The 26,663-nt window shown below is 41.5% G+C and overlaps 1 protein-coding gene across 5 annotated transcripts in view; it reads right to left on the bottom strand.

The window, feature by feature from the left end:
* Positions 1-26,663, bottom strand: part of triob (trio Rho guanine nucleotide exchange factor b) — a 113,453-nt gene that overhangs the window by 15,634 nt on the left and 71,156 nt on the right. For all 5 annotated transcript variants that reach the window (XR_011686654.1, XM_071468892.1, XM_071468890.1 and 2 more), the window contains 22 exons: positions 26,288-26,483; positions 25,896-26,062; positions 23,320-23,439; positions 20,966-21,064; positions 20,754-20,846; positions 20,172-20,321; positions 19,928-20,042; positions 19,607-19,722; positions 18,083-18,205; positions 17,528-17,722; positions 16,950-17,065; positions 16,049-16,115; positions 15,654-15,763; positions 15,448-15,517; positions 15,094-15,183; positions 14,899-14,991; positions 14,630-14,741; positions 14,136-14,326; positions 13,358-13,459; positions 12,083-12,222; positions 11,627-11,726; positions 7,496-7,748 (listed from right to left, as the gene is read on the bottom strand). Coding sequence is in view for 4 of the 5 variants with exons in the window: in XM_071468892.1 (XP_071324993.1) it covers positions 7,496-7,748; positions 11,627-11,726; positions 12,083-12,222; positions 13,358-13,459; positions 14,136-14,326; positions 14,630-14,741; positions 14,899-14,991; positions 15,094-15,183; positions 15,448-15,517; positions 15,654-15,763; positions 16,049-16,115; positions 16,950-17,065; positions 17,528-17,722; positions 18,083-18,205; positions 19,607-19,722; positions 19,928-20,042; positions 20,172-20,321; positions 20,754-20,846; positions 20,966-21,064; positions 23,320-23,439; positions 25,896-26,062; positions 26,288-26,483 (2,818 nt within the window). In the remaining variant the exon portion in view is untranslated. The remainder of the gene's footprint in view (positions 1-7,495; positions 7,749-11,626; positions 11,727-12,082; positions 12,223-13,357; positions 13,460-14,135; positions 14,327-14,629; positions 14,742-14,898; positions 14,992-15,093; positions 15,184-15,447; positions 15,518-15,653; positions 15,764-16,048; positions 16,116-16,949; positions 17,066-17,527; positions 17,723-18,082; positions 18,206-19,606; positions 19,723-19,927; positions 20,043-20,171; positions 20,322-20,753; positions 20,847-20,965; positions 21,065-23,319; positions 23,440-25,895; positions 26,063-26,287; positions 26,484-26,663) is intronic.

Below are 26,663 nucleotides of genomic sequence, written 5' to 3'. Positions count from 1 at the left end.
ACTTTTGCATGGCCAAACATTGCTGAGTGCATACGTGCTTGCTCCTGAACGGACGCATCTGCATGTGAATGTGCGTGTCAGTCGCTGAGGCTCTGGGAGACTTATTTTTACTGTGCTCTGCTGATACGAAGCATGTGTTCCCACATCGCATGCAAAGGAAGAAGAAAGCTCAGTTCCTCAGAATAACAAGCATCTCCCACATCAGGAACTGTTAAGACTCTAGAGCCATCTTCTGTCAGACTCCTCTCACCATCTCTCTCTGACAAAGCCCAGGTCATTTGGATGTATCTTAAGCATAACCTCAGCGATAACGGCCATGATCTTTCAATCATTCTGCAATATTTAGCTGCCTCATGCCAGATTTCCGGGCCATCACTCCAAGTGAACAATAACGAAAACATGTCGAGGCAGAGCAGGCGAGGACGCATCTTGTTATCCTGTTTTCATCCCGCAATTTTTTATTTATTACCATACAGATAGTGTTGTTGCATCTCCCAGGGAAAGGGAAGCTCAAACTGCTCAGTAGATCTATAAATTCCACCCAAAGGGCTTTTTTTAAAGGATGATAAGAGGTGTGGAGGGGTTGTCTGTCTTCCATGAGGGCAATTTTATGGAAGATAATCCCCTTCCTGAGCACAAATGTTTATATGCAATCTCAAAGTTGACTATAGATTTTAGGATAGCTGCGTGATTTACCTGGATCAACTATCTCCCATTCGGAACGAAATGAAAACCAGAGTCAGAGTCAGTTCATTACGATCCTGCCCTGGAATGTTTTAGTCATGGGTTCAATCATGGAGCCTATTTAAGGCTGTAATTCTGATGACTCCAAATTCCTCTGCTTTACTACTGTTGGTCTCCAAGGACTATCAAAACCTACCTTTATGAGTCCTGCATGCTGTTACTTCAGTAGATAACACCATAATAAAATCCATGCCAAAGGCAAAAAGTGCAGGTGCTAACTGGGCCTTCGCATTATTGGGGTTTTAAAATCCTCAACAGTTTGGGTAAATAACGGTAAATGGACACTTCAGCATCACACAACTGGTGTGTTTTTTTTAATGTAAACAAGACCCCTTTCCGCTTTTTTTATTATAACATATATGACTCTTAGATTAAAACTTTAAAAGGAGAGGAAGCACGGAGCCAGACTCCGGAGTCAGGACTTCTCATGTAGAGCAAACCCACCCATCCTTCCTGCAGACATGCTGGGGTCACAACCCGACATGCACACATGCTGTTAGCAGGCACAGCTCAGCTATTACATCAGAGGCCACAGGGCAAGTTAAGCAGACAAATATTTTACACTATCACATTGTGAGAGTACACTGCCTCTATAAGTTGCCAATATTAAAATTAAAATCCTATAAATTTGGAATATTACAAATTAGAAAAGGACGACCTCCAATTAGAAATGTGAATACCTTAAATGTAAAATACAACTTCAGTAATAAGCGAACCACAGATAATGTTCAACTAAATCCACCTCCTGACCTTGATGTGACATGACTGAAATCTTCTCACTTTGACAGAGAGCGTTTAGTGCTCTCTACATGCTCAGGTTAGACAGAAGAGGTCGTGTTAACAGGGGTGTAAATGGATGAAACATGGGGTCAGTATCCTTGACACATTCCTCCTCAGTGGAAAATAACCCTAGAGACACACATAGACACACACACACACACACTAATGGGGCATGACCTTCGGCCTTTGCCCTGCAGGGTGCCTTTTATAGTGGAGACACCTCAGGAACAGCTGGTCAGGCTCTCACTCATGGGCAACAAAAAATGGGGGACACATACTTTGTTTGCAGGGGTGAGGATGTTTACGAGTTTGCCCAACTCTGCTAATCATTGTTTTTAATATGATGATTACATTCGAAATAAGTCATGCGTTTTGATTAAAGATTAAATTGAAGTAAAACTGCCTTTATCAAAACACGATTCTTAAACACGTCGAGACAAATTGAATAATTCACTGATAAAGTAGACTTGAAGATGTTTCAAAACTCAGTCAAGAGGCCTCTTCAGTTCTTCAGTGGATCATTCAGTTTGTCTTGATGTTGTGTGACCTGGATACACAAACTACTGTATTTCCTCTGGTTTGCCATTACTCAACTATTTCACAAGCAGTATTTTCATACCTGTGCTCAAAACAGTGGTGGAAAATGCAAATAACATCTCATCCCATCACTCCCATGTGGAAAGCATGTAATTACAAATGCAGCATTCCCAAACATAAGAACAGTAAATGCATTAAGGGAACATGTTGGTGCTAGTCTAACACTAGATATGAAACATTTAAACTGCTGGACTTTTTCCTGAACTTACAGAAGAATAAACTTCATATAGCAAAACTATTCGGACAATTTATCAGTGTCTCCTGTATAATGCTACAGAGGCTATAACCATAAATGTCTCATCTTTATCACAGTCAACATAATTTTGTTGACTCAATTTTCTTTTAAGAATTTAGAGGAAGGTCCTTGCTTACAAAAGTCTTCGAAAAGTGACATCCTTGTTCGTCTTTGCTAAAATGATTATCCTGACCCAGTTAGTAAACTGGTGCCTCTGTCTCTGGACCAATTTTGGATCAAAGGCATCTTGTTCACTTCCTGGTTAATTCATCAGCAGACTCATTAAATGTTGTACTGCTGAGACAACTGTGATGATCACTGGAGTCACACACTTCTATTAGCTTCGAGAAAAGTTCATGTTTGGCTCATGATACACATACTAACTGCACACATGCACACACATGCAACACATACGATGCATGTATGTACAGAACTTCAAAATATCTACTTCCTGCCTAGATACAAAGTTCTCTTCTAGAAGAAGAGTCCTCCAGATGCTCTCTACTGCATCTTCAGATGTTTGCTAATTCATCTGCAACATGCTACCATAATTCAGTCACTGCTCATTCATGCTACTGCAAGGAACATGCTAGATTTAAAACTCTGTGTGTGTGTGTGTGCGTGTGTGCCTGCATCTCAGAATAGGAGGGAGGGGAGGGGCTGTTGTGCAACTGGAGTGATCCCAAAAGTCTACGCAGCTCCACAGAAGCATGCCTGGGATTCCAGAGGTGTCACCAGGGGAGCATCTTTCGTGTGGTCTTATCTTCCCCAGGAGAAGTGATACAAACACACAGGCACACACAAACATCAGTTGGTGTGGTTGAAGACGTGCTTCTTAGGGGCGGAGGTGCAGCATGTGGGAAAGCCCCAGGGGGTTTAAACTGTGGACAGTGCTGGAGAGGGCTTGCCACCAGTAGCCATAGTTAGGGAGGGCGTGGAGATGGGATGGGAGATACTGAATTTAGAGACCACCCGCTACACATTCTGGCTAAAGCAGCCCGGTATTTTTTGGTGTTTTCTAAGGCTTTATTAGACAACTAACATTAAACAGAAGTGGGGCAACATTTAAAAAACTCCAGTTTTTTTCTATACTAGTCTGTTTGACCTCATTATTCCCTCTTCTCCCTGGGGTATAACACCCTCTGCCCATCTGTGTGGCCCCAGCCAGACCTGATAAGCACAAAGATCTAATCTTGTCATTGCGATTTCAGTAGATTTAACGTTTCATCACTTAATGGTACATTCACCAAATTACTTTCAGTGCCACAATGCCACAACATAATCCACACTTGATTAGTGAATACCCTCAGCATGAAACCCATTTGAAAATAACTGTCTCCAACAAACAAGGACAAGCTTCACTATAATAGTTTCACTGTCACACTTGAAACTACTGTATTTTTTATCCAACTTTTGGACCCTGCATGTTTTCACAGCATTGTCATACAATCACAAACAAAAAATGAACATACCTCTATAGTTTCTTTACATTATAGGAATGTTAAGACAAACAAACAGCTCATCACTTATGTCATTTCTCTTTCCTGACTTTCCGGTCTTTCTCCGCTGTACAGTATTAAAAGTATATAAAGACAGGTTACTATCTCCAAATCAAACTCTGGTGCAGAATAAAAGAAACAGGACAAGCTTTTCATCAAGCAAAACCTACCCTGATGCAGAAATATTTGTTTGCGTGAGCAGAGGATCAGGAAAATTACCTGTGTCCTACAGATTACGTCCTCACTCATGTGTTACTCATGATCGAGGCACCTACCCAGATCCAGCAGCCAGAACTTGCAGTTGTCAGAGTGTCTTCTATGTGCTGAATCCATGGAGCAAAATGGGTTAAGTGACACTAAGGACTCAATTCCACGGGCCATGTCAGCCAATTATCAAGCATCTGGAAGTCTGCCTTGAAATAATCCCTCACAGCATCTCCACGGGCACAGAGATGCCTGACATCTAATTCCTATGCAAAACCTCAGACAGTTTTTGAAACGACTTAGAGTTAAAAGTAAGAAAAATTCTACAGTAACTGCGTTGCTGAAATTCCACGGAGAGACAGTGTGAAGTCCTGGGTGAGGAAAAAGAAAAAGTCAAATGTAGCATTAGAGAGTAGGATGTTTTCTTTCTCTCTCCTCTCTTTGTGGCTCCCTCCCTCGTGAGTGGGCTGCTGTGAGGATATTGGGCAAGCCTCCACTGTGCCTCTCCTGTTCCAGAGGGACGTCTGGAAACATGCAGCACATCTACCGTACTACCCTTTGTAGAGGCACCCACTCAGTTTGTGTGGGCGGGTGCACATTTTACAGGCATTAGGATGCATACAAGTTGTGCAGTATGCTTGGAACAAATATAGACTTGGTTATAAAATCCAACAAAAAGAGAACAGCAAAATGCTCAGTGGAAAAAAAAAAATAAAAAATAAAAAATTCTTATTCAGTGGTTGGCTGCAAATTTCAAATAGTTTCTGCAGAATTCAGAATCTCCAATGGGAGTTTTGTAACTGCTACTAAATATATTCAACACTTTACTCTGTTTTCCAACGTCTTCACTTCATCTTCCTATGCACACTGGGCAGTCAAGAGCATCTATGCAGGCTAGATGCACAAAGATCTCCCTGTTCAACTATGAGTGTCTGTTTGTGTGTGTGTGTCTCCCTGGGCTCTAAACACACTCTTTCCTGTAAGAACACGCACACACATGCACACACACTGGCCTGTACTTACTCTCTGCTCCTTACAGATTCCTTTTTTCAATAACACTGTCATTAAGTTTACACCTTTGTATTTATATAATTCTGAGAGGCAGTCTGCTTGTTTTAACTGATTTGGTAAATGGGGGGAAATTCCAGTGATCAAACTGAAAATGTGAACAGGATGTGGATGGAAGTGACCTAAACCTGATTTAAGAGGGGTGTGTAGGTTTGAACAACTTTCTGCAGCTAGTTGAACAACACATGATTTGAGTTCCCATAATCAGAGCAGAAGACCAGCTACACACTTTGCAGGCTAATTTTAATGTATGTGAACCATTCAATTCTAGTTAATTCTGTTAATCCAGACATAGACCCCCAGCAGTTAATTATTCCTGGTTGTGAGACACAGCAGGAACAGGGGGGATTTCCTGGACATCACTCTAATCCCCCAGACCGTTACCCTTCCACAGCTTTGAACAATGAGGCCTACATGGTTGGTCAGTAAACACAAAAGGCTAACCAAAAAAGCAAAGATGTCTTTTTTTGTCATCCTTGTCTTCCTCCTCCTTAGCAACAGCCTTTTTTTTTGACCACAGTGACCCCTGCTGCGAGAAACTCCTTTTCATCACTCCCTCTGGCCACACAAACTCACACAGGAAAACAGTGAGGGCTGGTTATGCACAAGCAAAACGCCAAGGAAAGACAGACAGAAACAAGAGGCTGTGTAAGCTAACAGAGATGAGAAACAGTGATGCTGGAGTTAAAGGCAAAAAGAATAAGTGGATTCTAGCCATCATCCTGTAATACTGTAGTAAATCATTCCAAAGCTGGGAGTTCCTGTATGTACAGTCCAAGCATCCCATAACTTTAAATACAAATGCTGACCTTTGTCATACTGATTACAAAGAGGCTGCCAGCTAAATATTTGTATGCTATATTACCATAGAAACAAGGAGCTTTCACTCACGCTTCCAGATTAAAGAGGGGAAAGCACAAACAGAAACTTCTGTCAAGACGTGATGACAGCAGCTCATAACTCCAACCAGTTAGGGTCAGGTCTGTGTACAAAGCTGCTTCCTCTCACTTCTTCAGCTATATTTATTCTTTGTTCAGCACTGGATAGACTTTGATTTTCAAGTGTTTATGGCCACAAGAATAAGATATCTATGACATAATAAGATACATATCTTCCTATCTAGACTTTCAGATGAGATCAACACCTATGCCTCACACGACGCACTGTGCTGGCATGAGTGAAAATATCTCACTGGCTGCCAGTGCTCAGTGACATGTCAAACAGTAAGACATTGTCATTGTATCAAACCATTAACGGATGCTCAGTGCAGGAGACAGACCAGTTTACCCAGTGGAGTCACCATCACATTACCAGATCAACAGAATGGAACTAGACAGCATCAAGATCTGACATGATCTACACACACTGCATTATAAGGAGAAGCATGTATGTTGATTTGAATGGGGTGGACAATATAATAGGAACAACTGTCAACATAACGCAGTCATTGTTCAGCAGCACCATAGACTAAATTTTCCGATATGATCGTGCAGTCCAATCAACACCTGTTAAACAGATTTTTTGCAGGACTGTTGTGTTAGACTGCATTAGTTTAGGTTAGGCGCTCCTAATTAACTGTCATCTGAGTGTATATAGACTAGTGACTGTACAATGTGTGTCTATGTGTGCAGAGAAATTCCCACATTACCAACAATAATCTGTTGTGTAAAATGATTATGATGCAGTTAATTTTCTGACAGGACATGATTCAACAATATTTCTGTAACTGTAACCACAGCTGGTGGGATGTTGGAAGCCACGTCACCGACTGCGGTTAATAAGGACCTTTGGGTACTAAACAGATGCAGATTCTGACATCATATCCTCCAGGGTTTTACCCTGACAAGGCAGTTTCTCATGTTTTTTGCAACTGAGAGACAAGTGCCTGCATGTATAAGACAAAATAAGGGTTTCTGACAATAATGAGATCTGTGGATGTTAACAGTGCTGGGAATCCAAAGGCTGAAATTATTTTAAGATAATTAAAAGTGAGCTGTGCTGCAAGCGGGCTTTCCACAGTTGCATAGCAACACCTAGACATACATGTACATGCTTCCCCAAGCAACCGTCTAATGAGAGGAGAAGGTTCTACAGGTCGCCAATGGTATATGTTTGCAAACAAGACATACATCCTATTAGCTTTCCCTTATGTTTCAAGTGTCTGTATGTGCATGGATGTGGCAAGCAGCTGTTTGGTGAGATGAGAAGATTCAGCAGGCCACCTCTGGTGTTTTCAAACATGAAATACATCCAATTAGCTTCTCTTGATCAAGTTCTGAAGCATCAAGATGTGCCTCAAAATTAAAAAATAATCCAACCCACCTGTCGATGTGGGTGTAAAAATCGGAGGAAAAAAATCTACTCTTACCTTTGTGGTTGAAGAGCCCCTCCATCTCCATGGAGGACCTGGAGTGAGCAATACAGAGCATGGAGCAGGGCACGATGCCCTCCTGGGCTGGAGAGCGGTCTGTGGTTCGCACCAGGCACCAGTCCGGCTTGTCATGGAGTCGCTCCAGAACCTCCACAGTCTGGCCTCTGCGCACCGTCAGCTCCCCGCTGCTGCCGCCATTACTGGCCACAAAGTCATGGATCACCACTGTCAACTCACAGCCACCGGACAGCTGAAATGGAAGGAGGGCAGAACAGAAATCTGTAAAAACTTACAGTAAACAAATGTTGATGTTTGTTCATTTTATTTGTACTATTCACTGTTTGCATAAAGCATGAGTTCAGTCCCAGTGAGTAAAACTGTGATTCGTTTGTTGATAAAGAGCGAAACTGACTGAGGAGGAACCAGAATCCTCTCGGAAAACATAGATTTTGCAAGAGAATAGCCTCTAGCCATTGAAATTTGAGCAGCCAGTGTGCATCATGCTTAGGACTCAAACACTAAATAAAAGAGTGACTTATATCAGCTCCTGCTCATATGCATCTCATCCAGTCAGTAGTGATTATCAGCTCACAAGCCAGTGTTGTATCCTCCACTATTTCCACTTATTTCTCCTGCATTTCAATAATTTTACCACAAATACTGCAAGATAAAGCACTAAAAGTACATGGTACGAAGCTCATGCCAACAAGCATGATCTTTCTGTAAAATTAATTCTGACATTCTCTCCGAAACAAAAGGCAAATATTCCCACACAACATCCTTTGCTAACATCACAGGCACTCAAGCAGTACTGTTAAGTCAGAGAGTACATGCACTGATGGCTGGTGACTCATTCGAGCACAGCTGAACAGAACGTCACTCTGACGATCTTTCTCTAATTATCTGAGCGTCTATGGAAAGAAAAGAAATATGAGATAGAGGTGGAACAAGGTGGAATTACTCATTTTGCTCACGTTTCCATTCCTCACATGACTGAGAACACAGCTCCTTGGTGCTATTAATGTTTCTGTCGCTGTACAGAAGTGTTATGTGTGCAGAGTAACAGTACACCAGAGGGTCCACAAATTCTGTCATTGTACAAATATCAAACACAAAAGCATATATAGTGTCTGACAGTCTGTGTGAAAATAGTAAGTGTAAGTAATGTTAACCATAAATGTCCATTATTGTCTAGCTTCTCTCTGTTGTACATCTGTTATACACAACAACAGACCTAGTTCAATTTCATGTTTTCAAGTCCCTTATTGTTCTGTAATCATCAGCAAATTTGCAGCTTGTACGGTTGTATTTTTGGCTGGACCACAACAGCGGGGGCCAGACCTATAATCTGAAATGTCCCTGACTGACTGACTGATCATATTTTCACCACTGGTCAGCTGAATGTCTCGGGACTGAGTTGGAGTTTCTGGTGCAAACAGGTTCTATTAGTGGGGTGTTTGCAGCCTGCAGTGTTGCCAAGTTAGTGCATTGTCACAAGATTTAGAGACTTTTTTTTCAAACAAGCCTGGGTTTAAACCTGTTACATGGCTGGATGTATATGGATGCCAAGCTTCCTGGCTGCTCGGGAACTGCAGGGAGGCAGAGGATAGCTTCCAATACACTACACTACTTCCATTACATTTATTATTATTACTAAAGATGGCAGAGGAATAACTCAACAGAAGAGACACAGAGCAGTGAGAGTAGGAGAGAGGGAGGGAGAGAGAGAAGTCACTGGTAACTGCTATGAAAAATAAGCAGATCTGAATAGCATGTAAACAACAGAAATGCCAGCAACCTGAAATGAGATAATACCTTTACTGCAGCACAGCAATGAAAGCCCTATTATGAAATAAAGGTTTTCTGCCCAGCGAAATGCTAGAGGGCTTTAAATCTAGAACAGTTACAGGAAGTGTTGAGCTTGTATTTAAATATAATGCAGTAACTTTAACACAGCAAACAGGAACAACTGTAAATGAGGCTTTGTACTAAAATACAAGTGCGATAAGTTACAGATATCAAGCAGAGGAAGTTAGAAATAAAGACCTGCCTCTAATAAAAACTCTGCTAGGTTCTGGAGTTGAGGTAAATTAAGATTAAACTATTGTGGATCCCAGACAGAGGATGTCTGCTGTGTAGACGAAATAAGAAAGACATTCTGTCGCTTCTAACTAGTGCCCACTAGTGCCTTCACACACAGTAAGTTTCCAAGAAAAACAAACATCTTCATATCATAGAATTCTCTGCTAGGAAACCTTGATTGACATGATTTAACCGCAGATGAACAAAGTCTTATACATAGCAAAGTTCAAACATTAGTCATACAGATAATAATAGCCATTGACCCATCAGCCCAGCAACATTCACACATCTCTTGCCTTTAAAGGTTTACTACTGCTTCAACTGGACATGTGTTCCTTATTTATAGTGCTGACATTTCTACAGTGTTCCTTGTTTTGTTTTTTTTAATTGTATCAATAATTTCAAAGATGTTCTCTATGTAAATGTCACAGTGGTGTTCAGTACTGCAAAACACATTATTTGGAAACATACCCTTTGGTAGTGTGGTAAAGCCAAAGAGCTGAGGAGCTGAGAGACGGGATGTGAGCTCATGTTCTCCAACCTGTGCATTGTTTTCCACTCCCTCATTGCGAGAGAAGTCCCAAAGAGCTAGAAAACTCTATAAAACAGACTGATTTCTACAGCAATCCACTAAGATTGTCCTCAATCACTATGAGAAGAAACTAAGTAGAAAAACCTAAGTTGTAAAATAGTAAAAAAAAAAAAAAAATCAATGGAGTATTACCCCTGGGAAAACAGTCCTAAGTAATTAAAATCCTGATCCATTAGCACAACCCAAGGCTTGTAGAAAGGTCACAGCCATCCACTGTAACAATCAACAGCACTCCTCTGTGGGTGCTTAAAATCAGACTACTGAAGCTTAAATGATTCCCTATTGGGTGTCTCTTCCCCGGTGTGGTGCGGTTAATCCATCCTTGTCTTTAAACAACTGTTTCTGCAATTGAGCTCCCTATTGTCCATTTATCAAGAAAAAATACACCAGAAAATTAGAGGAAAAAAAAAAGCAACCACTGTGGTTGCCCGATTCTGTCAACTGCTTGAAGCAAAGTGTGAGATCGATGGCTGTGAGGACTTAGAACCGTGCTCTCCTGTCTGGCATACAGACGAGCATCCTCTGTGAAGAGAGTGTGGGAGGCTGAAGCTGCTGACACACAAGTCAGTCACTAAAGCACAGGCACACACAGGAACATAGGCACACACAAACACACACAGCAACACAAGCACACCACTGTCATTGGCTCTTGAATGAGAGGTCTCACAGAGAGTCCTCACAGAGAGAGAGACAGAGAGAGGCATTCAGAACGTGAGGATGAGACCAGAGAAAATTTGTATTTGCATGGGTCACTGTGTGTTTTGATGCTTTATGCATGTGTGTATGTCCTGAACGGAAGGGAACACTTAGTAATTAATGAGTGTCTGTGATAGTTTTGACACAAGCGGATAGCCACACATGCACACAACCACAGAGCTGAGCTTTGTGCGAACAGTGAATACGCTAAGCTAATTTTCTTATTTCCCTGATTACAGCTGTAGTGTGTGAATATAATGACCTCATTTACAAAGCCAATGCTGCAGTTTATAATTAGTACGACATAAAAGGATAGAAAGATTTTTTTTTTTTATATCTGTGTGTGCCGGTGTATGTGTTGTGCATGTTAGCTTTACAGTTGCTCATACTGAGCGTAGGAGGACAGGCCTTCTGTGCTGCTATTACCAGATATAACCACGGCCGACTGTCCCTGTTCCCAGTGAGATAAGGTTCAATCTCTCTCACACACACACACACACACACACATTAACAAACACACACACGGTTGCGCTAACACAAAGACACACATGCTGCTTTAAAGCTCTGTCAGATGGGCTGTGTCTTCCTCCTAACACCAATAAACAATTTCACAGGAAAAAACTTACAGAGAGTTGCTTGCATCTACCCAGACTGCATGAACTGCAGGAACTGACTAGTGTCATATGAAAAAATAAAAGTTGTCCTTTTAACACCGCTATGTCTGGAGATGGTGTTTGTGCGTCTATGTGTGATCCTACCTTGTCACTGTCCAGTGTGTTCTGGGATGTGCGTGAGGCAATGGAGATGGTGTCCGGTTGGCTGCTGGCGTCTCCTTGGCTGTCCAGCTCCTCTCCGTCCCTGCAGGCAAACAAAATCATTACAGTGATTTCATTATTACTATTATTAATGATCATTATGTTTTTATAAATCTATTACTGGAAATACTGATTATTGAATTGATATACTGTAACAGGCTGGATTCTGAGCTGGTTTTTGCTCTGTAGTGACACTTTTTTGTCTTTCTTTGCATTGGGTTGCACTAGTTAACTCAGCTATAGTGTTTAATGGTCATTATTTGGAAAACTGATTGATATTGTTTTTAAATGTACTACTGTTTTCATTTTCAAATATTTGTTGCATATACAAGATACCATATTTAACATTTAATCTCATTAACAACATTCAGAGTTCAGAGTAATCCACTGTTAATTTACCGTCTGCCTTTATGCTTAGTTGTGGTTGTTTTAGGGATGTGGATGGGTTCCTTCAGAGCTCCACGCAGGTGTACAGTTCGCTCCTGGATGACCTCCCGAATGTGTTTGATCCAGTCCTGCTTGTTCTCAATACTTGAGGCCTTAGACACAACACGTGACTTGGTCAGATAAATGTTACATTTAAAAATTCATTTGCAGTGTGTTTCAGCAGCGTAGCCCGGTCTTTTTTTTCTCCTTCCTCATACACAGGCAAAGACAGAACATCGAATAGCCAACAAGGCACAGCAAAGAGAAATAAAAGCAGTTTCCCTGTTCACTTGGACTGAATGAATGAGTTGTTGACCCATAACAAAGTACCAGGTCTCATTTGGCAATTATCATTCTGTCTGATCCCACACAAGTGCTTTGATCCCTGCAGTCTTGTGCTTGAGTCACACGTCCATATTCAGACACAATGTGAAATGACGACAACAGCGTCTCCACTTAGGCGTCCACAGAGACACTACGGACATATATTGTCAGCCTTGTGTTTATTTATGTCACTCAGCCGATGCACAGACACTGTATTTAGCATGCGACTACTGTCTCCTCTTCCTGCTGCACTTAGCAACCAGCAGCACCAAGGCTGCTGTGGCACCATGTTATATAAGGCACAGATTAAGATGGTCATCAGCAGTTATGTAATAAGCCAGACAGCAAACATTCACACATCGTAACACGTACACCTGGACACACAAGTTTCTGTCTTTCACTCTATTAGTCCCAAGTCAAACACATAAACAGTATCCTCACACATACCCTGTAGAAAACATTGAATCTGACTCACTGTGTGAGAGCTACCGAGTTGCTTGTGAGGTTGGATTATGACCCATCAACCGCTATGCTAATATTTCTGTGTGATGATGAGTGAACAAGTACCAGAAAGTAACACTCCACCCCCAGCAGGGAGTGAACTTTCTTGGCTGAACAGAGGGAACTCTGTAGGATTTAGTGTGGGTGGACTACAGACATGGAGTGACTCTTCCTCTGTATGTGTCAACATCTTGACCGCTCCTGAAGAAGGGAAATCAGATGGGATCTATTTTACATTTAGTGTGGTACCAGAAGTGAAACTCAAGCTCCTTATGAAGCTAAAATGTTTTGGTTCTTCCTCTTTACTTGATCATTTATATCAAATGCTGTTGTAAAAATTTTAAAGTTGTTAATTCAAAATATGAACGCAGTGACCAAAAAGTTACCCCTTTATCTTCAGCAATAAAACAAACTTCTTGATACCTTGAGGACGATCTTGTTGTCTGAGGTCGGGGTCCTGCCCACCCACAGGGCAAACTTACAAGGATCTCCCTCCACATGTTCTGTCACTCCAAGCTCTGATGTCTGAGGAGGTGGAAAAAATGACAGCAAATTTAGATGATACATTAAAAAAAAATGATGCAATGACAGTTTCTAATCCAAACTAGGATCACTGCCTCACAGTTGTATATCTCTGCCAACCAGCCAAGTTGCAGTCACAAGTAGTGGAGTTGCAGCGTTAAACAATGGCCAGAAGTCTTTTTACAGAACATTATGATGTCACAGTGAAGTTGAACTTTGATCATTTAGATATAAAATTATATCACTTCATCATTTTATCCTATTAGACATTTGTGTTAAATTGTGTCATAATTCATGAGTTGTGGCAGGTGCTTAGTGAGGTCACAGCGTTTTGACACTGTGTGCTATAGAGTTCTTCCAGAGGAAGAGAAAAAAATCAAGGATTCATCCAGAACGAAACTTAATTTTACACCTTCAGGTCCAACTCAGTCCAAAACCTGATATGACCACATGTGCAACATGCGCTGCAACTATAGGCCATCAGTATGCAGAAAGGTTCTGCTGTAATCTGATGTCATCATGCTATGATGTGATTGTAACTTAACAGTATTATATCCTGGAGCTGGCCAGTGCCAGTAAGTTTCACTGTCCATCTGATTATCTTCTCAGTTGTGTATATTGGAACAAAAACAACCCAAACTATCTTAAAGAAACAATTGAGTCTGAGCACATTACTTACAAAGAGCTTGCTCTTGTAGAGGTATTTGCTGCGCCCGTTGGAGTCTTTGACTTCTTTGCTGAAGACCAGGGACATTTCGAAGAGGAAGAGGTGTCGGTCACGACCCTTACGAATAAGAGTCTTGGGATCCCAAACCTGGAAGGATTCCTGGAGTATCAACTCTCCCTGGGAGTCAATGTTCCCATCAAAACCTGAAACAGTGAAGTGAAAGGAGGGAGAGTGATTTAGGGGTCTTTGATTGTGTGAAGTCTATGTGCAGATATGTTTGTGGGTGGCTAATGGAGTGAAGTTGAGTGAAGCTATGTCTGACTCACGGCTGAGTAATTTGTGCTCAAAGTGAAAGTTTAGTTGATGGCAACAGACAAAACACACTCAGTGAGCAGGTGTAAAAGTGTGTATCAAAAAACAAACCAAGTGAGAGGTCCATGAGCAGCAGAGATGTGTGTGAGTGTGTGTGTGTGTGTGTGTGTGTGTGTGTGTGTGTGTATACCCACCATCCAGCATAGAGAGATGCATGGCATCATTAGCTTTCTTGGGGACACTTAGCATCACTTCAAGACCATCCTTGATTTCTCCTTTTCCCTCCTCACAGCAGGTCAACAATTCCTACACCAGAAGCACACACACACATATACACTCAGGAGGTGCAGGACACATTCTTAAAAGGTTGGTCTACTGTGTTATATGTGAATTAATTTTCTGGAACCTGGCTGGACCAGATGTCCTTTCTTACATGTACACTATGTGTGAATGTATTCTGTACCTTGAGCAGAAGCTGGTATTTAGTGATTCTCTGGACTGGTTTGATCAGGTAAGAAGAAATGGAGTTGGCGAGACGATGCCTTTGCTGGATTTCCTGTAAAACCAAAAGAGAGAAACATGCATTACACCAGCTGAGGTCTTCATTATTCTAAAAGTAAAATCACACATCAAGCAGTAGCTCCTGGTAGGTACTTACATCAAAGTAGGGTCCAGCATGCTCCAAGATGAGCTGAGTGGAGTCAGGCTTGTTCTTACAGTAGTTCACATACATCTGGAACTTGTCAGCCTGAGCAGAAGAAACAGAATCAGTGCTTTACTCACAAGACATCAAGAGTCTTGGCTGCTTAACAACTTCTTCAGGAAAAAATGTGTGATACTCTACTGGCCAACTGTACTGTAGTATTTTGGTATTCAATCTTAATATGTGATGAATCACACATGAAAAAAATGCTGATGAAAACAGATCAAACTAAAACAAAACTGGCACAAACTCGTAGTTGAGGAACACAAATATGAACTGATACACGTATATAAAAGTCATAACTCTTACCCAAGTCACAAAACAGTGGCCGACATCCTCTGGAAGCTGCTCATACTTCTCCAACTCCTTCAGGAAGATACTGTACAGAGACAGAAAGATTTATAGAAGGGACAATTAGGAGCTGAGTAACAAATGTTATATAGTCACTAATGTTTAAATGAAAACTAATCTGTTGTAGATCGTGGCAAACAAAGAATGATCACTGCTCTACTGACTTGTGATGAAACTCGTAGAGATCCTGCATGTTCCCAAAGATGATGTGTTCCTTGTTGACAATGCCAGGAGGAATCTCTTCCACACCGCTGGTCATCTCCCACAGATAAGTCTGCGCATACACACACACACACCATAGCATAACTAATGAAATACCTGAATACCTCATCTGCTGTAAGAGCATCTGATCATCACATTACATACTTTTGTGAACAAATTGGAAAAGTTAAATGAAACCAGTTTCAAAGGAAAACACAATTTAAGGGAGAAAGATAAAAGCTTATTTTAAATAATCACAACAGGGGCAATGAAAATGGCTAAACAGTCAATTCAAAACAAGTAAGGAGATGTGTGTACCATAGTATAACCACTTGTGTATCTTTGGTACAGTACTTACATCCATACATTCCCGTAGGTCTCTGACGTAAGCTTTCTCTGTTTGAATCAGCTCAGCCATTATAAATCTGAAAAGATGTGACACATTATGAGAGGAGCCAGTGATGGACATGGTCAGCTGCTGCAGTTCATCAACACAAATGAATAGAAAACTGAGGTAGCATTTCACTCTCCACTGCTTTACTGTTTCTATATTCTTTGTAACTTCCATAACATGACATCATCATCTTAAAATAAGTCATTGCAGCTCATTCTTGTTAACATCTATAATGTCTGCATTTAATTATTTGAGTTAAACAACTCAATGCACATAACAGGAAAGTGTCTAAGTATCAATATGACAGACAAAATATTAAACTGTGAAAAGAGGTTCGTTCATATTTTCACCTACAGTCACAAACAGCGAGAGGTAGCATTTTGGTCATATCAATAAAGCTCTATCTCTGTATGTGGCTCCATCATAACTCCCTCCTGTGTGTGTTTCCCTCATAAACCATTTAAAACTAATTACCACAGTTATCCCATACAGCACCAGGAACACTGAAACATTTTGTAAAGGCTCATGACTGCTCTTCATCTTCTCACACGCACCATAAACTCCATCTCCATTTGTTCACACGTTGGATTGGATTGGAAGATTTCAGTGTTCACTATGATGTGATCATGTTTGCTGCTGTAAATTGACATTCAATGCCAGATCATAATTATAATTTGAAACGGAAGCCTGGCTGCAGCTATGAAATGGTAATCAGACTGAAAAATAATATGTTTTCATATGTTTGCTGGAAATGACTGAATTATTCATGGAGGCAATTTTCCAGATCTGCGTAGGAAAGCTGTGATGCTGAACATCAGGCGGTCATCGGGAGACAGTGTGCCAGGGAGATGTCTGCTGGACTTACTCTTTCCTTCGCGCTGATTTCCTCTTCTCCTCGTTCAGCTCATGTGCAGCATCCCTCAACTTGACCTCTGACCCTGGAGCACTGGCTGGGATGATGTCCAATTGCAGCTCTTTACTCTGCACACACAGGAGACAGTGGCTATTATGTGGTGCAGAACAGGCATGGTATTGAGTAGTTGACACACCAATGTGTGATCTGTTTGCTTTCTCAGAGCACCAGTTCATTACAATGAACCACTGGGAGATGTTTGTATAAGAACCTGCAGTGATAGAAGGTCTCCAGTATCTATCTACATCTGACCACCTGGTGCAAGATCCCACACTTGGAACTACAGTAAAATTAAAGCCCAGGGGAGTTTGTATAATGAGATTCATCACATAAAACAAGGCTTTGTTTAAATCAGACACTAGAAAGGCTCAAGGCCAAGGTTCAGTCCTTGTTATTGTAACCTCTGCCAGGCACATACAGAATCCATGGCTGTATCTGTCATGGTCATTTATTGTACAGCATTAAACCAAGGTTTTAATTCCTACAGATGAGGTATTCTTCTTTGATTTTTATCAGAGATGAGTACTCACAGCCTTGTTTGAGTCGGAAGAAATGCCGAGCGCTGTTTCCAGGCAAGTTCGGTATTTGTCCATACGGAGAGAGAAGTCCCTGTAGCGTTTGTCCACTGAGGACACCCATTTCTTTATCTCCAGGGCATGGGCGTGGCCCTTGTCACAAAACCCATCCGCCAGCTGGATCAACAGCTTTACCCTCTCTTTGGTTTGCTGTCAATAGAGAGACGTTTAGGGAGGGGATACAGAGAGGAGAGAGATGGCCATAGAGAGGCAGCACCGGTAGAGGAGAGGTAGATAAGAGAGAGAGAGTGAGGAATCAGGGTGTCGCTTGATGGACACAATAGCTTGTTCTCTAACACAATAACAGTGACACAGCAAAGAGGAATCAGGACAAAACACTGCCTAGGGAATGGGCCTCACAGCGGAGCGCAGGACTGTGCAAACATACACACAACAAGCAGATCAGCAGGCGCAAAAACATGAACATACACTCTCTTAGTCTCCTTTTCTACAGTCATAGAGCCACAAATAAACACGAAATAACACACACACACACACACACACACACACCTTTGCTGTGATCTGGAAGTCTTCGTGCTCTTTTAGCAGCTCCTGTGTGTGGTGAATACTGGAGCCAGTGGATGTGTGTGTGGACAGGTAAAACTCCCCAGTGTCATGAATCCACTCTAGGGCCTGAGGAAACAACCAATCACAAGTGAGAACTTAGACACTGCAGAGATTTCAGTTACACAATTTGACAGTCCCTATCAATTGTCCCAATCTGATGACCTGGTACAAGCTAGTACACTTGAAACACTTGATTTGATATGGTATTTTCCACTGCACACTTTACTTCTCAGTAATCCTTTATAATGTCAGCCAGTCATATTCACCGAAACTGAGACCGCTGATATCCACTTATTTTTAGAAACAACAGCGATACAGGTATCAGATCTTATCATTAGTTTGACATGAACAAAATGTGTTTCCACCTCTCAGAAGTTTCACTTCATCACACATTTTTAGTTTCTAAAGGTCATGCTTAGTTTATATTCTGTTGAATGTCTGTGTACTTTATAACTGGGCCTGCAGGTGACAACTCCCGGACCTGCAGTGGCAGAACTGGTCCAGTCGAAAAGTGAGACCAGAAAGCATTTGGGCCCTGGGGACAAAACCTGGATCACCCTAAAATAGCCATGTACAAAAAATATCTATGATGTCATCTGATGTTAATGGTTAAGCGCATTGCTATGTGCCTGCAGTGTGCTATCCAAACACCACAAGAGGGAGCCAAGTATCTTGTATTCAAACAGCCTTAGATCTTGCACACAGAGATAGTTAAGTTAAGTTAAGAGTTAAGGCCACAGTTTCTAGCCGCTTCAAAGTCATGTTTAAAAAAAAAAAAAGAAAAAAAAAAAGAAAAAAAAAGAAAAATGCTCAAAATGTCAGCACAGTCTGTGGAGATGGAGTATGAGGAGATCCTGGCCAACTCCGTCCATCCCACAGGTCCTCGTTCTTTGAACGACGGCTGATCTAAGCCTTGTTTGATTGAAAAATATTGAGTGATCTTGTGTCTTGACCTTTTATCCTGCTGTAGCTCAGATCTTTGGCTCTGCTAAAAAACAGGAAAGCTTTACAATCAAAATCCCGGAGGTTGAAATGTTCAGCACTGCCTGAGGGGAAAATGAGTGGTTGGAGACATATGTTTGACGATGCTCTGTAATAAACGGTGTGTTTAAGTTTACCGTGCCACATAATGATAGCTGTCTTTAAGACTGTCATTGTTGCAAATGTCTGCCAGCTTACATCACTTCCAGTATTCTTGAAATGTATCATTACTAAGAAAACACAAACTGCATATTTTATATTTAAAAAGAGAGACGAAACAAGATGGAAGTTGCAGCTGGATGTTAACTGAGACAAGTGAACTTGCTGATTTAGTTCCAGTCCAAACTGGATCCATTAATCAGGGAGAGGCTTATTCCTACTGAAATGTGTGACACATTGTTCTGATCTGCTCAGCAGTATCTCTGAACTGTGCTTATTGCAAGTGCAAAACAAGAAACATACAGACCCACACACACAAGCACACACCTGTTTGGCGCTGCGTTCAAACACTACATATTGCTGGCACTGGTCCAGCCTCCGCTTTCTCATGGTCCAGAAGTGGAGCACTCGGTTCTCTCTCTGCAGCAGCTCATTCAAGATATCTGACGAAACACCGCAAGCACACAAAATAAATGCATTCAAGATGTTTATCACTGCATGGCAGCAATATACAGGAACACAATGAACACACACCTTCATTGTGAGTTTGAATTAGGAAGTGGTGGATGGAAAAAGTTAAATAAACTAACCCGCACCCGTGATGAAGATGAGGAAATGATGAAGGTAATTATTATGTCGTCCACTTACTCTTAACCTGAGTCTCTGGAGCTTTGACGTGGGACAACATGCCCGGCATGTTGACACTGTTTCTGTGCAGGTACTTCAAGAAGACATCAGCATTACGTCTGGCTAATGTACAGGCCTGTAAGTATGCAGAATGAGAAAAGGGCCAATATTAGTATCATTTATGTCTCATTAATTTGTTTAAATTTGCTTAGAAATCATACAAATAAGTGATTTTTCTTGTTTGAAATACCATCATCTTTCTCACCTTGAGAAAGGCCTCTTTCTGCTCCAAGTGTTTGCTGATCATGGGGGTGACATGGTCTGACTCACTGTTTGGGCCCAGTTTATCAGCACCACCACACCAGTCTTCTTCTCTCTTGTACTCCTGCTCCAGGCTTTCCAACACACTGCACACCTGAAACATTGATAATTCAGTCCTGTGAGTCCTTCAGAGTCATTTCTTAACCATGCTCTGATACCGCGTTCCAAGTCGACTTGTCCTCACAAGGGGGAGTGTAGCACAAGAGGTAGCGCTATGTCTGCAGGGTAGATTGGAGGCTATAGTGAGCCACACCAACCAGTTAGCCTGCTAGCCTGGTTAGATGCTAACTTCAGTAGTCGACATGACGTGATAGAGTTAACATTGGTGTTGCTCTTGGAGAGTAAAGGAATGAAGTTTGATGGTGAACACACAACGTTTCTTCTAGACTGGTAAGTAAACAGCTGTTACTACTAGCTATGTAGCAATAGCAAAACTTACATATAGCTCCTTTAACACCTATTTGAGTTGGTGGCACTCACTCACCTACATACACACACACACACACACACACACACACAAATGCACCTGTTCAGAGGTCTTGTAGAAGGCCACGGAAGCATTAACCAGCTTAAGTCGATCCTCCATCTTCAGCATCAGCTGCTGCCAGTGGTCTGCCACCTTCAAATGTCAAACAAAACAAATCGGTTTGCCATTTACAGCTTTAAAAACTACCGCACTGCCTCGATAGCTATTCTCGTTTTCCTTTAGTGATGTGTAAAATGTTGAGAGAGCGTTACCTTTTCTGCACAGTCTCTGATCATATCCATATCGTAGTGGTTGGCCTGGAGCAAGGCCTCAGCCTTCTGCTGCACCTGCAGTGCACTCTGATGGGTCTTCTACATGGGGGCAAAGGTAGAGATAAAAAACAAACAACAATGAAATCCAAGAGTCATATGAATCTCATGAAAACATGATCCCAGCTTCCAGTTACCCCCGCAGGTCAGTTTAGTAGAGGGTGGAGGACAAGGGAGCAACGGAGCAAAGGCTAAATAAATAGGTAGTGGCTGATTAGAGCCGTGTCATATGTCCTGGAGTGAGCACACTGGAGAGGAAATGAGATTTGGTGGAGAGGGGAAAAAAAAGCACTGGTGATTTTAGTTTCGTAGCAATTAGACTGAGAATAAGGCTTTTGCCCCCTGCTGGACTCAAGGGAAAGAAAAGAGAAGGAGATAAAGGAAGAATTAAGTATTTCCCGCCATGAGCCTCGGCCATTGTTGCATTTACAAGACAAGAGGTTATAATACGCAGTGCTACATCTTCAGGGCAGATTGCTACAGTGAGTCGCTGTCAGAGTGACGAGATGGGACAGGGCTAGCTGGTTAGCGTGCTAACTTCAGTGGAAGAACAGATGTGATAGAGACAAGCGTTAACATCGGCAGTGCTTTCATCATCAGCTTTCATCCGATTGGAGCTGTAAAATGCCATCAAGAGCTTTGTCAGAACCTTGATGAACTAGAACCCATGATGAGGATGTCCAGTTGTCACATCATCATTATTATTCATTATACGTAATCTTAAATTGTGTCAATGGGGGACCAGGAAAGTAGTTGATTGTATGGTGCAAACACCTGTTTTTACTGTGCATATGACAATGCTGCTCTTTGTTGCCATTCAGTCTCTTCACTGAGCTGAAATGTGCCGACAAAGAAACTAGGAGATTTTCTCATCTGACCTGGACAAACATTTTTTTTTCTCAACACTGTACCTTACTTGGCCAACCTATTTTCCCCTGCTATTTATTTATGTTTTGTTTAATGCTTCAATACATTTCCATACATAGTTTGTTGAATTGATGCATCACAGTTTCAAAAATTTCTCATATCCAGTAAGACACATTGACAAATACATTACCAGTTTCTTGGGAAAAATGTGCAAAATGTTTTTTTTTCTCAAAATGCAAAAACAGATTACTCCTCCTGCTGACACTGTCTCTATGCAATGGATTTAAAAAGGAATAAAGTGAAGTTTGCATTGTAACATAGATGTGGCAGCATTTCTGTGAAAATGCGGTCGTAATAAGAAAAACAAAAGTATTTTCTAATGCACAAGTCTGGTTTCCACATGCATCTATGCTTTTGTGTAATAACGTATCGTAACTGATCTCAGAACGCTGGAAGCTGAATCAAGGGCAGCTTGACAAGCACGCTTGTCTGTAGCTAGCTATAGTGAATCGCCCGTCAAAGCTCCCAGGATTATCCACAAATGTGCATGACAAACACCCAACAAATGCTGCTCCTCCCTCTGCTTGACAAGCACACACGCGGCCACACCCACGAAAATGACAGAAATGATAGATTCAACAGCTGACAGTCAAGCTATCTTCTGGAGATAACAGCCTACAGCAGCCACAGGAGTGCAGTAAATTACATGATTAATGCAAACAGACAATCACTTCCACTTTGGTATTATTCTAATTGAGTAATTGATAATCTATTTTTAGCTTTAACTGGTCAAGCACTGCTCTGGACCAGGGAGAAAATACCTGTATCAATTACTCTTTTCTCACCACGTAGGACCCATTGTGGGTTTCAGGGACTACAGTATTGAATGTGTGTTAAAATTCCAGTCTCACATAAGCAATAATCAGAAACACGGCTTTCCTCTGAGTGTGCATCTTTGTGTACATGTGAGCCCTGTAGAAGTAGGTCAGGTACAGGCCTGCATTAAAATGAGCCAGGCTTGACAGAGTTCAAAGGAAATGCACCGTGCATAATCAGTGGTAAAGAGGGAAAGGAAATAAAGAAGAAAGGTAAGCAGAGAGGTACGCAGATATTAGTTATTCATAATTCCATTTCATGTGTGACTTGTGATAAGAAGGGGAGGAGGTGCGGAGAGACATGCACCTGAGCACAGTTTTAGAAAGGTGAAAGGTTGAAGGATGAAGGGCAATGGAGCAGTGCAGATACAGAAGTGGTCGAAGATGAGGGAAAAGAGAGCTGAAGAGGAAATGAACAAACATGATGACGAAAATGTGATCAGGATATGTTTGCTTCTGGGCTTCAATAAAATTATATTTTTGATGTCTGCAGCACTTGCAAGATCCATGTATATATACAGAATATTCGTATACATTTTCTTTTTTTCATTTTACCTCTATTGCATGTTGAAATTGTTCATGTTCCTTCTGTAGCTGTTCGGCTTCTTGTAACGAACTGGCTGTGATCAGACCAGCGTTCAGCATGGACTCTCCATTACGGATCCATCCCAGCACCTACAACATACACACAAACAGATCACACACGGGCATAAGTTGTTTTTGCACCCATTACATCTTAAATAAAATGAACCAATCACTTGCTAAAAGGGTGTAATCTGTCCTCCAAATTTCTTACTCTTCTCTGGTATTGTTATTTTGCATCTTATTTTCTCTCTCCTTCTGTACCTCTATCAGCTCTTACAATGTTCTCTCTCCATGTGGCCCAGCTCTTGCCCTTCAGCTGTCTCTTCTCATATATTTTCTTCACTGCTTCTTCAACCTTTACACCTCCTCACTCTGTTCCCATTTCAATCCCTTGGCTCTCTTCAAATCTCACCTTGCACACTTTTCCTTACCTCCCCATTTCTCTCCCCTCTGCACTTAATCACTTCAGCTACCACACCTCCTGCCTCACACGTAAAACGCTCCGCGATGAACTGGAAATCCCATTTGCTCATTGTTTTTTTGGCCTAGTTCTAGCCGGAGTGTAGTCGCTTTAGGACACCTCTGTCTCTGAATCACCAAGCACACCTGCTGTGTGGGTGACGGACAGGAGCGCAACTGAAGCTTGGCTATAAAGGTAATGATGCAACACAACTCTGACTCTTGTTTTTCATCAGCTTTAACAGGGCTGATGTTTCCACTGCATTTGGCATGTCCTGAGGCAGAGTAGGTATGAGTGTTGGCTGCTGAATATCAGAGGAGCAGCATGACGTAACACTAATGGCTGAACAAACAGCAGCAACATCAGCAGTAATGAGCGCATATATGATTCACTGGCATGGTAAGGCCTCCCATTAGATTTACATAATATATTCTAACAGCTGGCACCACTTCCCTGTACTTACATTGCTTTAATCTTTGTTATAACCCCTGCTCTCCTCCTAATCTCTACTCTTAAACTGTACCATTTCTTAATGGCATACAGAGAGCAGTCCTAACATGTAACTACCTCTGGGTTTGGGATATTTGAAGCCAACAAAAAAAAAAAAAAAAAAACAGAAAACACACTAACAATAGTAACTGTAGTGCAGTGGTAATCCCTGCCCACGACTGAAAGGCTAGGATATGTATAAATAAATCAGCAGCAGAAATATACAGTCTACAATTACCAGAGTACGACTGGGTCCAACTTTAGTGTAATAAAAGTTGCAGTTATTTTCCCATGATTCAGTTCAGGGGGTGTAATAGCAAAAGCTTTTCCATGGGGGAGGGGATTGCAAAAGCATTTTAGCTGTATTTAACAGCAAAATCTGGGAAATTCTTACTGTAGAAAACTAGAAAGCATTGTAGATTATAAAGTGAGCTGCAGGTCATTCAACTGTATTTAGATAAAAAACAGAAATTCTAGCTGCATAGACAGACATAGCTTTCTGTAACAGGCCATAGCTGCATATATAGCACTGCCTCTCTGTAGGCAGATTAATAAAAATAACACCATAGCATTGCATTTGCATCACACTCTCATTACTGTCAGATCTGTTCAATCAACGTGACACCAGTGTATCTTCTGAAATGTTCTGTTGGAGTACACTTTGGGTGTAATTTTGGTTATTTTAGTTTCAATTTCATGTCTGCCACCACTTTTATCCAATTTTTCATTAATTGCAGCACAAGCTGAGGCATAAAGCCTTCTGTTATTCAGCTGCATCACTATGATAACAGGCCCTGTTATGAAAATTGGCTTCATGTTTGTTTTTGTTTTGCTTTGAAATATCAGTCGGCTATATCGCAAAACTCCACGCAATTTTCTCTGTGATTGCATTCAACTAGTGAATAAATATCAGGAGGGAGTCGCGAGTTGACATGTTCTTCACTGACACAGCAGTAAGCTAAGAAATTCTATCTCTTTTCTTCCCCTATCAAGTCAGATTCTCTCTGGTCCATTTGTCTTCTTTACTGCTGAATTTCCATTTATCTCACTCTCTGTTTGAACCTTGGCTGAAAACCCAACCGCACTGCTCCGTCTGTTCCCCAAAGCCAGAGACAGATGCAGACAGATGAAATACCATGAGAGAGAAAGAAAGAAAAAGCAGGGAGAGAGGTTGTTGACACAGGGTGAGTCATGTACCCATGGTCATGTACAGACAGAACATACTGTAGCACTTAAACACATTCTGTAGCAATGAACTGTCACAATGGCTTTCCACACATCAGTTTGACCTCTGTCTTAAGTGGAAAAAAAGCACTACAAATAGCCCTATGTGTGTTTATTTCTGACATGCACAAGCACGTCATATGTGAACATAACATCTTAACTCTATATACAATTCATAATATTTAAATATGTTTTAAGTGTCCAGAATGTTTCCTGGTTAAAAAGCAGACTTTGTAAGTAAAATACAGGGATTGCGCTTTCACAAGTAAAAAGTCTTGCTGCTTTGTAACTTTTTTTTTTTTTTTTTTTTCTGGAAATTCCTGCTGTCTATTCCTGTTTCACTCTTTTGTCCATCTCTTCTTCAAGTACATACCTGTTTGACCTCAGCCTGCAGATGCCTTAATTGGACACACTGCTCCAGGTGCCTCCTGTGCTGCTCTGCTGCCAGGTCCAACTCCTGCTGCTTCTCGTGGAGAAACTCCAGCAGGTCTTGGACCCGCGTGGCCATGTCCACGTCTCTGTCGCACAACAGCTCCACACCTGCACGACATTGGACATTTCATTAGCTACACCTCTGTTCCTTTACCCTAAGTCTTTGCAAAGGTCACCCTCCTCAGTGATTTGCTCCAATTAGCACCTCTGGTATTTTCAGATCAAATTGAAAACGAATCTGTTCTTCCAACAGATTCATCTATGTATGTGTGTGATGCAGTAATGTTTGCTTGAATAAATACCTCAGGGAGTTTACTCTACTCCCTCACTCACCGGACGCCTGGACCTCGGTGACATACTGCAGCAACTCTTGTCCCTGGTGGATGACGTCAAAGGTGAGGTTGTTCATTGTAAGTGCCTTGTCTGCATGATGCTGTAGCCTCTGTTCAGCCAGCGTCAGGTCCTCTGTGTCAAAGTCACTCATCTGCTGCGACAGTTCCTCGTTCCATGACTCCAGGTCTGAGATGATCTGAGAGGGGGAGAAGGGACAGAGAGAGTAAGAGACAAAAAGAAGACTTAACTTACACATCAAGTTGGCGAAAAAAATACTTTTTTACTTGTCTATACAAAAAATATTTACAGTTCAAAAATATTTTCCTTGCATTATTTTTGCATTTGATGGTAAAAAGGAAAAAGTGAATTTGAGACA

This window comes from Trachinotus anak, unplaced genomic scaffold, assembly GCF_046630095.1.
Source record: "Trachinotus anak isolate AG129_WGS33_773 ecotype Australia unplaced genomic scaffold, CSIRO_AGI_Tana_v1 ptg000032l, whole genome shotgun sequence".
In the NCBI taxonomy this organism is placed as follows: Eukaryota; Metazoa; Chordata; class Actinopteri; order Carangiformes; family Carangidae; genus Trachinotus; species Trachinotus anak.
Note: the sequence above shows the minus strand (reverse complement) of the source record. Positions and strands in the feature narration are given on the sequence as shown.